Source organism: Rhea pennata, unplaced genomic scaffold (assembly GCF_028389875.1).
Source record: "Rhea pennata isolate bPtePen1 unplaced genomic scaffold, bPtePen1.pri scaffold_155, whole genome shotgun sequence".
Taxonomy (NCBI): Eukaryota; Metazoa; Chordata; class Aves; order Rheiformes; family Rheidae; genus Rhea; species Rhea pennata.
In genome coordinates, this window is record NW_026907628.1 from 13,866 (window position 1) to 28,447 (window position 14,582).

The window sequence follows — 14,582 nt, forward strand, 5'->3', positions numbered from 1 at the left end:
CTTGGGGGACGCTTGGGGGACACAGGGGGACACAGGCACCTTGGGGACATAGGGGGATGTGGCCACCATGGGGGCACAGGGGGGGTGACAGTGGGTCCATGGGGACACTGAGACATGGAGATGGGGCGCTAGGACATGGGGACATCAGGGCGTGGGGACATGGCAGGACAGAGACTCCAGGACTTGACCACCATGGGGACAAGAGGACACATGGGGACGTGGCGACCGGGACATGGTCACCATGGGGACATCAGGACATGGGGACACGGGGGGGGGGGTGGAGACAGCAGGGACATGTGGACAGGGGGACATGGCGAACCAGGCCATGGCCACCACGGGAACCTGGGGACATTAGGGCCCATGAGGACATAGCCACCATGGGAACATGGAGATGATGGGGACCTGGGGACACGGACACCATGGCGACCTGGGAGACACAAGGATGTGGCTGACACGGGGACACGGCCACCACGGGGGGCACGTCAAGGACATGTCAACGATGCCACGGTTGGGGGGGGACAACACACGCCGGAACATGGACTGGGACATGCCAATGCTGCCACGGGGGATGCACAAGGACGGGGCTACGGCCACCAGCGTCCTGGGGACACGGCCACCACCATGGCTGGTCATGGAAGGACATGGATAGAGACACGCCATGGCCACCATGGGGACACGCTACAGCCAGCACGGGGACATGCATGGATGTGGACACGCTTGGGACACGTCACAGCCAGCATGCAGACACGCATGGACATGGATGGGGACATGCCGCAGCCAGCATGGGGACATGCATGGACATGGATGGGGACATGTTGCAGCCAGTGTGGGGACATGCATGGACATGGATGGGGACATGCTTAGAACACACCATAGCCAGCATGGGGACACGCTTGGAACACATCACAGCCAGCATGGGGACACGCATGGACATGGATGTGGACACGCTTGGAACACGCCACAGCCAGCATGGGGACACGCATGGACACGGATGGGGACACGCTTGGGACACGTCACAGCCAGCATGCAGACACGCATGGACATGCATGGGGACACGCTTGGGACACGCCACAGCCAGCATGGGGACACGCTTGGGGCAAGGGTGGTGACATACCAAGGGCACGTCGGGGACACGCCATAGCTCAACGGGGCCTGGGCCCCCTCTCCGGAGCAGCCTAGGAGGAAGTGGGGAGGGGGGACGGGGAACATGTGGCCTCAGGGACCCAGGCGTCCGGGTGGGGGGAAGGGCGAGGTTGCTAGAGGGGCCCAGGCGTCCGGGCCTGGAACAACCCCTCCCAGCAATAAAAGTCACCAGCTGGGTTATGAGCTCGTGTGTTGGCCCGGACGCCTGGGTCCCCCGGACACCTGGGTCCATAGAAAGGGTGGGGAGGCCCACCCGGACGCCTGGGCCCCTGTGCTGTACCGGGCCCAAGGGTTGGCATGGGAGGGAGGGGCGACAGGGGAGCGTTAGTGCCGTGCAGGCCCCTGCCCCATCTTCATGGTGGGTCGGGTGGAGTTGAGTCACGTTGGGTTGGATGGGGCTGAGTTAGGTCCATTGGGTTGAGCTGGGTTGCAGGAAGTTGGGTTGAGTTGAGGTGAGGCGAGTTGAGTTGGGTTGAGGTGAGTTGGGTTGGGTTGAGGTGAGTTGGGTTGGGTTGAGGTGAGTTGGGTTGAGTTGAGGTGGATTGAGTTGGGGTGGGTTGAGGTGGGTTGAGTGAGTTCAGTTGGGTTGGGTTGAGGTGAGGTGAGGTGAGTTGGGTTGAGGTGGGTTGAGGTGAGTTGGGTTGAGCTGAGGTGGATTGGTGTGGGTTGAGTTGGGTTGGGTTGGGTTGAGTTGAGGTGGATTGGGTTGGATTGGGTTGGGTTGAGTTGGGTTGAGTGAGTTCAGCTGGGTTGGGTTGGGTTGAGGTGAGGTGAGGTGAGTTGAGTTGGGTTGAGGTGAGTTGGGTTGAGATGAGGTGGATTGGGTCGGGTTGAGTTGAGTTGGATTGAGTGAGTTCAGTTGGGTTGAGGTGAGGTGAGTTGAGGTGAGGTGAGTTGGGTTGAGGTGGGTTGAGTTGGGTTGAGTGAGTTCGGTTGGGTTGAGGTGGGTTGAGCTGGATTGGGTTGAGGTGAGGTGAGTTGGGTTGGGTTGAGGTGAGTTGGGTTGGGTTGAGTTGGGATGAGGTGAGGTGAGTTGAGGTGGGTTGGTTTGGATTGAATGAGTTCAGTTGGGTTGAGGTGGGTTGAGTTGAGTTGGGTTGAGGTGCGATGAGTTGGGCTGAGTCACGCTGGGGTGGGCTGAATCACGGGTTAAGCTGAGTTGAGTTGAGTTGAGTTGAGCTGAGTTTGAGTTGAGTGGAGTCAAACTGGGTTGAGTCAGGTTGGCTTGGACTGGGCTGAGTTGGGCTGGGCTGACGTGAGCTGGGTCAAGCTTGGTCAAGCTGGTTTGCGTTGAACTGGGTTGGGTTGAGTCAAGTCGGGTTGAGCTGAGTTGGGTCAGGATGAGCTTAGTCAAGTTGGGTGAAGTCGAACTGGGCTGAGTTGACTCAGGTTGGATGAGGTTAGATGAGTTGAGTCGAGTCGATTTGGGTTGAGTTGGGTTGAGTTGAGTCGAGTCGAGTTGAGTTGGGTTGAGCTGCCTCAGGTTGAGTTGAGTCGGGTTGGGTTGAGTTGAGTCGCACTGAGTTGAGTCGTGTTGAGTTAAGTTGAGTTTAGTTGGGCTGAGTTGAGTCAGGTTGACTTGAGTCGAGTTGAGTCAAGTTGGGTTGAGTTAAGTCGAGTTTAGTTGGGCTGAGCTGGGTTGAGTTGAGTCGAGCTGGGTTGAGTTGAGTCGGGTTGAGTTGGGTTGAGTTGAGTCAAGCTGAGTTGGGTTGAGTTGAGTTGGGTTGAGTTGAGTTGGGTTGAATTGAGTCAAGTTGAGTCGAGTCGAGTTGAGTTGAGTCAGGCTGAGTTGGGTTGAGTCGGGTTGAGTTGAGTTGAGTTGACTTGGATTGAGTTGAGTTGGGTTGAGTTGAGTTGGGTTGAGTTGAGTCGGGTTGAGTTGAGTCGGGTTGAGTTGAGCTGAGTTGAGTCGAGTCAAGTTGAGTTGAGTCAGGCTGAGTTGGGTTGAGTTGAGTTGGGTTGAATTGGGTTAGTTGAGTTGAGTTGAGTCCAGTTGGGTTGAATTGAGGCTCGAGGGGAGCCGGGGGGCAGGACGGGGGAGGTGGGACAGGAACCCGGACGCCTGGGCCCCTCAGCAGCCTGCGAAGCGTGCGAGGGCTCCCATAATGCCCTGGGGCTGGGCAGGTTCCCCTCCCCCCCCCCCAACACCTTGACCATTCGTGATTTGTGGTGGACCTTGGATGCCTGGGCCCTGGTGGCCCCTGGGAGCGTCGCTGGTGGCTTTGGGCTCTCCAGGGTGTCCCTGAGGTGCCTCCGACAGCTCCAAAGTCTGCAGGTCTCCAGGACCTTCAAGGCCTCTGATGTCCTCAATGCTTCTGACATCTCCATCATCCCTGAGGTCCCCAGGACCTCCAGGCATTTCAGTGTCCCCATGGTCTGCCCCATCCTGAAGGTCTCTGGCCTGCACCCGAAGATCTCCACCATCCTCAGGGTCTCCAAGACTTCCCTTATCCCTCAGGGTCTCCAGGACCTCCACCATCCCCAGGGTCTCCAAGGCTTCCCTTATCCCTCAGGGTCTCCAGGACCTCCACCATCCCCAGGGTCTCCAAGACTTCCCTTATCCCTCAGGGTCTCCAGGACCTCCACCATCCCCAGGGTCTCCAGGACTTCCCTTATTCCTCAGGGTCTCCAGGACCTCCACCATCCCCAGGGTCTCCAGGACTTCCCTTATCCCTCAGGGTCTCCAGGACCTCCACCATCCCCAGGGTCTCCAGGACTTCCCTTATCCCTCAGGGTCTCCAGGACCTCCACCATCCCCAGGGTCTCCAAGACTTCCACCATTCCCAGGGGCTCCACCACCCCTACGATCTCCAACAAACTCACCATCCCCAGGGTCTCCAAGACCTCCACCATCTCCAGAACTTCCAGCTCCTCCATCAACCCCTACCCGCTGCAGCTCCTTAAGCTCTTCCTCCTCCTCTTCCTCTGCCCCGGATGCCTGGGCCCCTTGGGAAGGTGACGAGGCCGAGGAATTAGAGGAAAAGGGGAGGAGCAGTGCCCGGACGCCTGGGCCCTTCCAGGAAGCCTGGGTCCTGCCCCCCCCCCCCACCCTAAACCAGCCGCCTGGACCTCTGGATCCTCCCCCGGACGCCTGGGCCCTCTCCTGAATGTCTGTGTGTCTCCCGGGACTCCTGGGCCCCTCCCAGATGCCTGGGTCCTCCCAGGACTCCTGGGCCCTTCCTGGACGCCTGGGTCCCCCGGACGCCTGGGCCCCTCCTGGATGCCTGGGCCCTCCCGGACGCCTGGGCCCCTCCCGGACTCCTGGGTCCCTCGGACACCTGGGCCCCTCCTGGACGCCTGGGCCCCCCGGACGCCTGGGCCCCTCCTGGATGCCCGGGCCCTCCCGGACGCCTGGGCCCCTGCGGACGTGTGCCCGCGAACGCGTCTCCCGGCTGCGGTCAGGAAACATCGAACTTCCTCGACGTCGCTCGAAACCACTTCCCGCCCCCCCCCCCCCACGCCGGGGCCCAGGCGTCCGGGGAATCTCCCCCCCCCCCCCACGAGGTCCCTCCCTCCTCCCCCCCCCCACCCAGGGCTCTCGCAGGAGGCACCCGGACGCCTGGGACCATCGCGAGGGAGAGGAGGTGAGAGAGGGACGTGTGTGTGTGTGTGGGGGGGGGTCCCGGACGCCTGGGCCCCTCGAGGGGTGTCTGGAGGGGGTCCCGGATGCCTGGGCCCCTTGAGAGGGATTTCGGGGGTCCCGGATGCCTGGGCCCCTCGAGGGGTGTCTGGGGGGGGCGACCTGGACACCTGGGCCCCTCGAGAGGGAGTTAGGGGGTCCCGGATGCCTGGGCCCCTCAAGGGGCATCTGGGGGGGGGGACTCAGATGCCTGGGCCCCTCAAGGGGCATATGGGGGGGACCCGGATGCCTGGGCCCCTTGAGAGGGATTTCGGGGGTCCCGGATGCCTGGGCCCCTCGAGGGGTGTCGGGGGGGGGAACCTGGATGCCTGGGCCCCTCGAGAGGGATTTTGGGGGTCCCGGATGCCTGGGCCCCTCAAGGGGCTTATGGGGGGGGGGATCCGGATGCCTGGGCCCCTTGAGAGGGATTTCGGGGGTCCCGGATGCCTGGGCCCCTCGAGGGGTGTCGGGGGGGGGAACCTGGATGCCTGGGCCCCTCGAGAAGGATTTTGGGGGGTCCCGGATGCCTGGGCCCCTCAAGGGGCTTATGGGGGGGGGACCCGGATGCCTGGGCCCCTTGAGAGGGATTTCGGGGGTCCCGGATGCCTGGGCCCCTCGAGGGGTGTCGGGGGGGGGAACCTGGATGCCTGGGCCCCTCGAGAAGGATTTTGGGGGTCCCGGATGCCTGGGCCCCTCAAGGGGCATCTGGGGGGGGGACTCGGATGCCTGGGCCCCTCGAGGGGTATCTGGGGGGGGAACCTGGACGCCTGGGCCCCTCGAGAGGGATTTAGGGGGTCCCGGATGCCTGGGCCCCTTGAGGGGCATCTATGGGGGTCCCGGACACCTGGGCCCCTTGAGAAGGTCTTGGTGGGGGTGGGGGGCTCGGACGCCTGGGCCCCTCTCCATTGAGGGAGGCTGTGTGCGTGGGGGGGGGGGGCGATAACATCTCCCCGCCCTGACGTCACTGCCCCTCCCCCTCAGGGGCCCAGGCATCTGGGAGCCTCCACCCCCGCCTGCCCCCCCCCACCCCGAGCGGGAACCGGCCTTAAACAGCCGCGAGTGGCACCAGCTGCCCGGACGCCTGGGCCCCCTCCCGGACGCCTGGGCCCCTCCCGAACACCTGTGTCCCTCCTCCCGGACACCTGGGCCCCTTCCTGGACACCTGGGTCCCCCCTCCCGGACACCTGGGCCCCTTCCTAGCTACCTGGGTCCCTTCCTAGACACCTGAGTCCCTTCTGGGCACCTTGCCCGGACGCCTGGGCCCCCTTCCCGGATGCCTGGGCCCCTTCTAGGTGCATCATTGGACACTTGGGTCCCTTCTGGGCACCTTGCCCGGACTCCTGGGCCCTTTCCCAGATGCCTGGGTCCCCTCCCGGATGCCTGGGCCCCCTTCCCGGACACCTGGGCCCCTTCTAGGTGCATCACTGGACACTTGGGTCCCTTCTGGGCACCTTGCCCGGACTCCTGGGCCCTTTCCCAGATGCCTGGATCCCCTCCCGGATGCCTGGGCCCCCTTCCCGGACACCTGGGCCCCTTCTTGGTGCATCATTGGACACTTGGGTCCCTTCTGGGCACCTTTCCCGGACGCCTGGGCCCCCTTCCCGGACACCTGGGCCCCTTCTAGGTGCATCACTGGACACTTGGGTCCCTTCTGGGCACCTTGCCCGGACTCCTGGGCCCTTTCCCAGACACCCGGGTCCCCCCCCTGGATGCCTGGGCCCCTTCCTGGACACCTGGGCCCCTTCTAGGTGCATCACTGGACACTTGGGTCCCTTCTGGGCACCTTGCCCGGACTCCTGGGCCCTTTCCCAGATGCCTGGGTCCCCTCCCGGATGCCTGGGCCCCCTTCCCGGACACCTGGGCCCCTTCTAGGTGCATCACTGGACACTTGGGTCCCTTCTGGGCACCTTGCCCGGACTCCTGGGCCCTTTCCCAGATGCCTGGGTCCCCTCCCGGATGCCTGGGCCCCCTTCCCGGACACCTGGGCCCCTTCTAGGTGCATCACTGGACACTTGGGTCCCTTCTGGGCACCTTGCCCGGACTCCTGGGCCCTTTCCCAGATGCCTGGATCCCCTCCCGGATGCCTGGGCCCCCTTCCCGGACACCTGGGCCCCTTCTTGGTGCATCATTGGACACTTGGGTCCCTTCTGGGCACCTTTCCCGGACGCCTGGGCCCCCTTCCCGGACACCTGGGCCCCTTCTAGGTGCATCACTGGACACTTGGGTCCCTTCTGGGCACCTTGCCCGGACTCCTGGGCCCTTTCCCAGACACCCGGGTCCCCCCCCTGGATGCCTGGGCCCCTTCCTGGACACCTGGGCCCCTTCTAGGTGCATCACTGGACACTTGGGTCCCTTCTGGGCACCTTGCCCGGACTCCTGGGCCCTTTCCCAGATGCCTGGGTCCCCTCCCGGATGCCTGGGCCCCCTTCCCGGACACCTGGGCCCCTTCTAGGTGCATCACTGGACACTTGGGTCCCTTCTGGGCACCTTGCCCGGACTCCTGGGCCCTTTCCCAGATGCCTGGGTCCCCTCCCGGATGCCTGGGCCCCCTTCCCGGACACCTGGGCCCCTTCTAGGTGCATCACTGGACACTTGGGTCCCTTCTGGGCACCTTGCCCGGACTCCTGGGCCCTTTCCCAGATGCCTGGATCCCCTCCCGGATGCCTGGGCCCCCTTCCCGGACACCTGGGCCCCTTCTTGGTGCATCATTGGACACTTGGGTCCCTTCTGGGCACCTTTCCCGGACGCCTGGGCCCCCTTCCCGGACACCTGGGCCCCTTCTAGGTGCATCACTGGACACTTGGGTCCCTTCTGGGCACCTTGCCCGGACTCCTGGGCCCTTTCCCAGACACCCGGGTCCCCCCCCTGGATGCCTGGGCCCCTTCCTGGACACCTGGGCCCCTTCTAGGTGCATCACTGGACACTTGGGTCCCTTCTGGGCACCTTGCCCGGACTCCTGGGCCCTTTCCCAGACACCTGGGTCCCCTCCCGGATGCCTGGGCCCCTTCCTGGACACCTGGGCCCCTTCTAGGTGCATCACTGGACACTTGGGTCCCTTCCAGCTGCCTTGCCCGGACCCTCCTGGGCCCCTCCTGGACCCGTGAACCGGAGCCGCGCCGAAGCGCCCGGACGCCCAGGGCCGAGGGGTGGTGGTGGTGGTGGTTTTCCCCTTCCCGGACGCCTGGGTCCCTTCAGGTGAGCGTCTCCTCCCGCAGGCGGCGGCGGCGCCATGCTGGTGCTGGCGGTCTACGCGGCCGCCTTCGGCGTGGGCCTCCCGGCCAACGTCTTCGCCTTGGCCGTGCTGCTGTGCAAGGCCCGCCGGCGCCTCTCGCCCGCCGAGATCCTGCTGCTCAACCTCACGGCCGCCGACCTCCTCCTGCTGCTCTTCCTGCCCTTCAAGATGGCCGAGGCGGCCGCCGGCATGACCTGGCCCCTGCCCGCCGCCCTCTGCCCCGTCGCCAACTTCTGCTTCTTCTCCAGCATCTACCTGAGCAGCCTCTTCTTGGCGGCCCTCAGCGTCGAGCGCTACCTCGGCGTCGCCTTCCCGCTCCAGTACAAGCTCCGGCGCCGGCCCCGGCTCTACGTGGCCCTCAGCGGCCTCCTCTGGCTCCTCGCCTGCGCCCACTGCTCCGTGGTCTTCGTCGCCGCCTTCCACGGTGCCGCCGACGGCTCCGCCGGCGGGAGCTCCAACCCTGTTGGCTCCGTGGCCAGCGAGGCCAAGAGCTCCAACCCCGACGTCTTCACGGCCAACAGGGCCAGGAGATCCAATCCCAACGTGCTCATGGCCAACAGGCCCAAGGTCTCCAACCCCAACATGTTCATGGCCAATGGGGCCAGGAGCTCCAATCCCAAAATGTTCATGGCCAACAGGGCCAAGAGCTCCAACCCCAACATGTTCATGGCCAACGGGGCCAAGATCTCCAATTCCAACATGTTCATGGCCAATGGGGCCAAGATCTCCAATCCCAACATGTTAATGGCCAACGGGGCCAAGAGCTCCAACCCCAACATGTTCGTGGCCAACGGGGCCAAGATCTCCAATCCCAACATGTTCATGGCCAACGGGGCCAAGAGCACCAACCCTGCTGGCTTCATGGCCAATGGGGCCAAGATCTCCAATCCCAACATGTTCATGGCCAACGGGGCCAAGAGCACCAACCCCAACATGTTCGTGGCCAACAGAGCCAAGATCTCCAATTCCAACATGTTCATGGCCAACAGAGCCAAGATCTCCAATCCCAACATGTTCATGGCCAACGGGGCCAAGAGCTCCAACCCTGCTGGCTTCATGGCCAATGGGGCCAAGAGCTCCAATCCCAACGTCTTCATGGCCAACGGGGCCAAGATCTCCAATCCCCAAATGTTCGTGGCCAATGGGGCCAAGATCTCCAATCCCAACATGTTCATGGCCAATGGGGCCAAGAGCTCCAATCCCAACGTCTTCACGGCCAACAGGGCCAAGAGCTCCAACCCTGCTGGCTTCACGGCCAACGGGGCCAAGAGCTCCAATCCCAGCGTCTTCATGGCCAACAGGGCCAAGAGCTGCAATCCCAACGTCTTCACGGCCAACGGCTCCGAGACCTCCAACCCCCACCTCGCCGTCCCCGGCTCTTCTGCCTCCAAAGCGGCCACCGCCGACGGTGCCACCACGCCGACCTGTAGCAGCTCCCCAGAGGCCTTCAGGTGCTACGACGACTTCTCCAAGATGCAGCTGAGCTTCGTGCTCCCGCTGCGCCTGGAGCTCTTCCTCGTCCTCTTCCTGCTGCCCTTCGCCGTCACCGTCTTCTGCTACGTCAACTTCGTGCGGGTCCTCCTGGCCCGGCCCAACATCCCGCTGGAGAAGAAGCAGCGGGCCGTGGGGCTGGCCGTGGCCACCATGGTCAACTTCGGCATCTGCTTCGCGCCCTACAACCTCTCGCACGTGGTGGGGTTCGTGCAGCACCAGAGCCCCGGCTGGCGCCACTACGCCCTGATCTTCACCAGCCTCAACGCCGCCCTCGACCCCGTCATCTTCTACTTCTCCTCGACGGCGGTGCAGCGGGCGGTGGCCGGCGTGGCGGAGGTGCTGCGGGGCAGGGTGCGGGCCGCGGTGTCCCGCTGCTGTGGGTCGCAGCCCGCCGAGGCCACCGCGGAGGAGGAGGTCGAGGAGGTCGAGGAGTCCTCGACCTGATCTCCGCCCCCCAACCCCCACCCCCTCCGGCCGTTTGGTGGTGGTGGGTCTCCACCAAGGGGGTGGGTGGTGGTCCGGGGAGGGGGCGGGGTTGGGCAATCGAATGGATTGGGGTGAAGTCGGGGGGGTGGGGTCTTGAAGGCATCTAGCCAACGTCGGGTCGTGGTGATGTCTCCGATGTCCAGGAGACCATGTACAACATGGACTTGGGTTACAGCGTCAACCAATGGTCTTCATGAGGATCCAACCACCACAGGGTCATGGTGACGTCGCCATGATCAACTTGGACTCGCGGTTTGGGGTTATGGCATCAAGCAATGCTGGGCAACGATGACACCCCCACGTGTTGCCCATGGGCTGAGGTTCTCCATGGCTCCATGGTCCCCAGGGGTTGAGGTTCTTCATAGCTCTGTGGTCCTTATGGCTTGAGGTTCCCCTTAGCTCCACAGTCCTTATGGGTTGAGGTTCTTCATAGCTCCGTGGTCATTGTGGGTTGAGGTTCTCCATAGCTCTGTGGTCCTTACGGGTTGAGGTTCTTCATAGCTCTGTGGTCCCCAGGGGCTGAGGTTCTCCATAGCTCCATGGTCCTTATGGGTTGGGGTTCTCCATAGCTCCATGGTCATTGTGGGTTGAGGTTTTCCATAGCTCTGTGGTCCCTGTGGGTTGAGCTTCTCCATAGTTCTGTGGTCCTTATGGGTTGAGGTTCTCTGTAGCTCCACAGCAATTGTGGATTGAGGTTCTCCACAGCTCTGTGGTCCCCAGGGGTTGAGGTTCTCCATAGCTCCATGGTTCTTGTGGGTTGAGCTTCTCCACAGCTCTGTGGTCCCCAGGGGTTGAGGTTCTCCATGGCTCTGTGGTCATTGTGGGTTGGGGTTCTCCATAGCTCCATGGTCCTTGTGGGTTGAGGTTCTCCATAGCTCCATGGGACACTTACACCCCCCCACACACCTGTGGGCCTCCCCCCAGGCCGTGGGTGACACCCACCTGCCCCCATGGAGGGGGAACAGGTGGGGGATCCCCCCTCACCCCCCAAAACACGACCTATTTGGTTGGGACCGTGGTCACCGAGTGGTCACTGCTTCGCGGGGGAGGGGCGCCCGGACGCCTGGGCCCTTAGTCTGGTCACCTGCCCTCCCCCACCCCCCTCTACAAGGGGCCCAGGCGTCCGGGAGCCGGTATCATTTGCCTATCAGGGAACCGCAGGGAAAGAGGGTTGCAAATGAGGCCGGGGAGGGGCAGGGAATGGCCTCGGACGCCTGGGCCCCTCCCGGACGCCTGGGCCCCTCCTGGACTCCTGGGCCCCCTCCCGGACACCTGGGCCCCTCCTGGATGCCTGGGCCCCTCCCAGACACCTGGGTCCAGTTCCCCTTGGTGTCCCTGGCCTACGAGCGGGCCAAGACCCTCCCATTCCCTCCCAGTATAACCCCCCAGCTCCCCCAGTATATCCCCCAGTTCCCCCTAGTTCCCACTAGTCCAGACCTCCAGTCCTCCCAGGCCAACACCCCCATTCCCTCCCAGTGTAACCCCACAATTCCCACCAGTTCTCCCCAGTATGACCCCCTATTCCCTCCCATTCCAATCCCCCAGTTCACCCCAGTCCAACCTCCCATTCCCTCCCAGTACAACCCCCCCATTCCCCCAGCATAATCCCCCATCCCCCCCAGCTACCCCCGTCCAACCCCTCCATCCCCCCGGTCCAACCCCCCATTCCCTCTCAATACAACCTCCCAGTTCCCCCAGTATACCCCCAGTTCCCCCAGTTCCCCCCAGTACAACCTCCCTTTCCCTCCCAGTACAACCCCCCAGCTTCTCCAGTATAACCCCCCATTCTCCCAGTTCCCCCAGTAAACCCCCCAGTTCTCCCCAGTACAGCCCCCCATTCCTTCCCAGTATAACCCCCCCCAGTTCCCCCCCCCACAGGGCTGCAGCCACCGCTGGGCCCCGCCCACCAGTGCTGATGTCACTGGTGGGGCTCTGGGCGGGGCCTGAGCCATGAGGGGGGGCGGGACCAGGGGAGGGGCGTGGCCGGCAAGGGGCGGGGCCATGGTGCCACGGGGGGGCGGGGCCGGGGGAGCCCGGGGGGGGCGATGATGGGGGCAGATGGGGGGCAAAGGGGGAGGGGCCACAGGGTGGGGGGGGCAGTCGGGGTCCCCCCCTCCCCCCTTTCTGTGCCGGGAGGGGCCCAGGCGTCTGGGGGACAACACCCCCCCATTTACAGGGCCCAGGCGTCCGAGGACCTCGACACCGCCCCCCCCCCCACAGGGGAGGGGGAGGAGGAGGGGCAGCCCGGACGCCTGGGCCCCTCTGCCAGGCCCCGAATGCCTGGGTCCCTCCTGGACAGCTGGGTACCCCCCTCCCCCCGGACGCCTGGGCCCCTCTTGGACACCTGGGTCCCTCCTGGACATCTGGGTCTCCCCGGATGCCTGGGCCCCTCTCGGACACCTGGGCCCCCTCCCGGACTCCTGGGCCCCTCCTGGATGCCTGAGTCCCTCCCGGACGCCTGGGCCCCTGCTGGCAGCAGAACTCCACCCCCTCTCTGTTCCCGCCCCCGCTCCTTTAAAAGAGAAGCCCCGCCCCCTCTTAAGCCACACCCGCTCATTAGCATATCACCCCCCACCATGCTAGGGAAGGAAGGGCCCAGGCGTCCGGGTGCCCCTTCCACCCCCGCAGTCCTCAGGGAGGGGGGGAACCCAGGCATTCCCCAGGCGGGGGCGGGGCGGGGGCTCACCCGGACGCCTGGGCCCCGACGGGGCCGCGGGGGCGGTGCAGGTGCGCCCGGACGCCTGGGCCCCTCCACCACGGGGCGCTGACTCACCGGCTCCCCTCCCCCGTTCCTAAATATACCTCGGCTATAAAACCCCAGGGGGGCCCAGGCGTCCGGGAGTGAGGGCCCAGGCGTCCGGGGGCCACATGGCACAGGGGGCCCAGGCGTCCTGGAGCGGGGCCCAGGCGTCCGGGGGCCACATGGCACAGGGGGCCCAGGCGTCCGGGAGTGAGGGCCCAGGTGTCCAGGAGTGGGGGCCCAGGCGTCCGGGAGTGAGGGCCCAGGCGTCCGGGGGCCCTCATGGCACAGAGGGCCCAGGCGTCCTGGAGCGGGGCCCAGGCGTCCGGGGGCCACATGGCACAGGGGGCCCAGGCGTCCGGGAGTGGGGGCCCAGGCGTCCAGGAGTGGGGGCCCAGATGTCCGGGGCCCTCATGGCACAGAGGGCCCAGGCGTCCTGGAGCGGGGCCCAGGCGTCCGGGAGTGGGGGCCCAGGCGTCCAGGAGTGGGGGCCCAGATGTCCGGGGCCCTCATGGCACAGGGGGCCCAGGCGTCCGGGAATGGGGGCCCAGGCGTCCAGGAGTGGGGGCCCAGGCGTCCGGGGCCCACATGGCACAGGGGGCCCAGGCGTCCGGGAGTGGGGGCCCAGGCGTCCAGGAGTGGGGGCCCAGATGTCCGGGGCCCTCATGGCACAGGGGGCCCAGGCGTCCGGGAATGGGGCCCAGGCGTCCAGGAGTGGGGGCCCAGGCGTCCGGGGGCCACATGGCACAGGGGGCCCAGGCATCCGGGAGTGGGGGCCCAGGCGTCCAGGAGTGGGGGACCAAGGCGTCCGGGGCCCTCATGGCACAGGGGACCCAGGCGTCCGGGAATGGGGGCCCAGGCGTCCAGGAGTGGGGGCCCAGGCGTCTGGGGCCCACATGGCACAGGGGGCCCAGGCGTCCGGGAGTGGGGGCCCAGGCGTCCAGGAGTGGGGGCCCAGATGTCCAGGGCCCTCATGGCACAGGGGGCCCAGGCGTCCGGGAATGGGGGCCCAGGTGTCCGGGGCCCTCATGGCACAGGGGGCCCAGGCGTCCGGGAATGGGGCCCAGGCGTCCAGGAGTGGGGGCCCAGGCGTCCGGGGGCCACATGGCACAGGGGGCCCAGGCATCCGGGAGTGGGGGCCCAGGCGTCTGGGGGCCACATGGCACAGGGGGCCCAGGCGTCCGGGAATGGGGGCCCAGGTGTCCGGGGCCCTCATGGCACAGGGGGCCCAGGCGTCCGGGAATGGGGGCCCAGGCGTCCAGGAGTGGGGGCCCAGATGTCCAGGGGCCACATGGCACAGGGGGCCCAGGCGTCCGGGAATGGGGCCCAGGCGTCCAGGAGTGGGGGCCCAGGCGTCCGGGGGCCACATGGCACAGGGGGCCCAGGCATCCGGGAGTGGGGGCCCAGGCGTCTGGGGGCCACATGGCACAGGGGGCCCAGGCGTCCGGGAATGGGGGCCCAGGCGTCCAGGAGCGGGGCCCAGGCGTCCGGGTCCCCCCTGCCTCTTCCCATCCCCTGTCACTGAGGCCACTCGGATGCCTGGGCCCCCAGGATGGGGGGGGGAGGGGAGTGTGTCAGAGGCCCCGGACACCTGGGCCCTTTGTGTGGGGGGGGGGCAGGGGAGGGAATCCCTTAAAGGGCCAGCGCGCCCCTGAAAGCGTCGCCGGAGGGACACCCTGGGTGACGTACGACAGCGGGGGTGGGGGAGGCGGGGGGAAAAGGGCCCAGGCGTCCGGGCCTAGGCCCCGCCTCAGTGTCACCCGTCGCCGCGGCGACGCTGGTGGCGTTTCCCTCCGGGGCGGGGCCTCCCCCCCTAAAACAGGCCCTGGCCCCGGCCCAGCCCCATTTGGACCTTGTGCCCCGGCGGG

General features: G+C 65.8%; 1 protein-coding gene across 1 annotated transcript; it reads left to right on the forward strand.

The window, feature by feature from the left end:
• Positions 1 to 7,991: 7,991 nt before the first annotated feature.
• Positions 7,992 to 10,010, forward strand: LOC134154200 (uncharacterized). The gene has a single exon (XM_062600916.1). The coding sequence runs from the start codon at positions 7,992 to 7,994 to the stop codon at positions 9,930 to 9,932; it is 1,941 nt and encodes a 646-aa protein (XP_062456900.1). The 3' UTR covers positions 9,933 to 10,010.
• Positions 10,011 to 14,582: the final 4,572 nt, after the last annotated feature.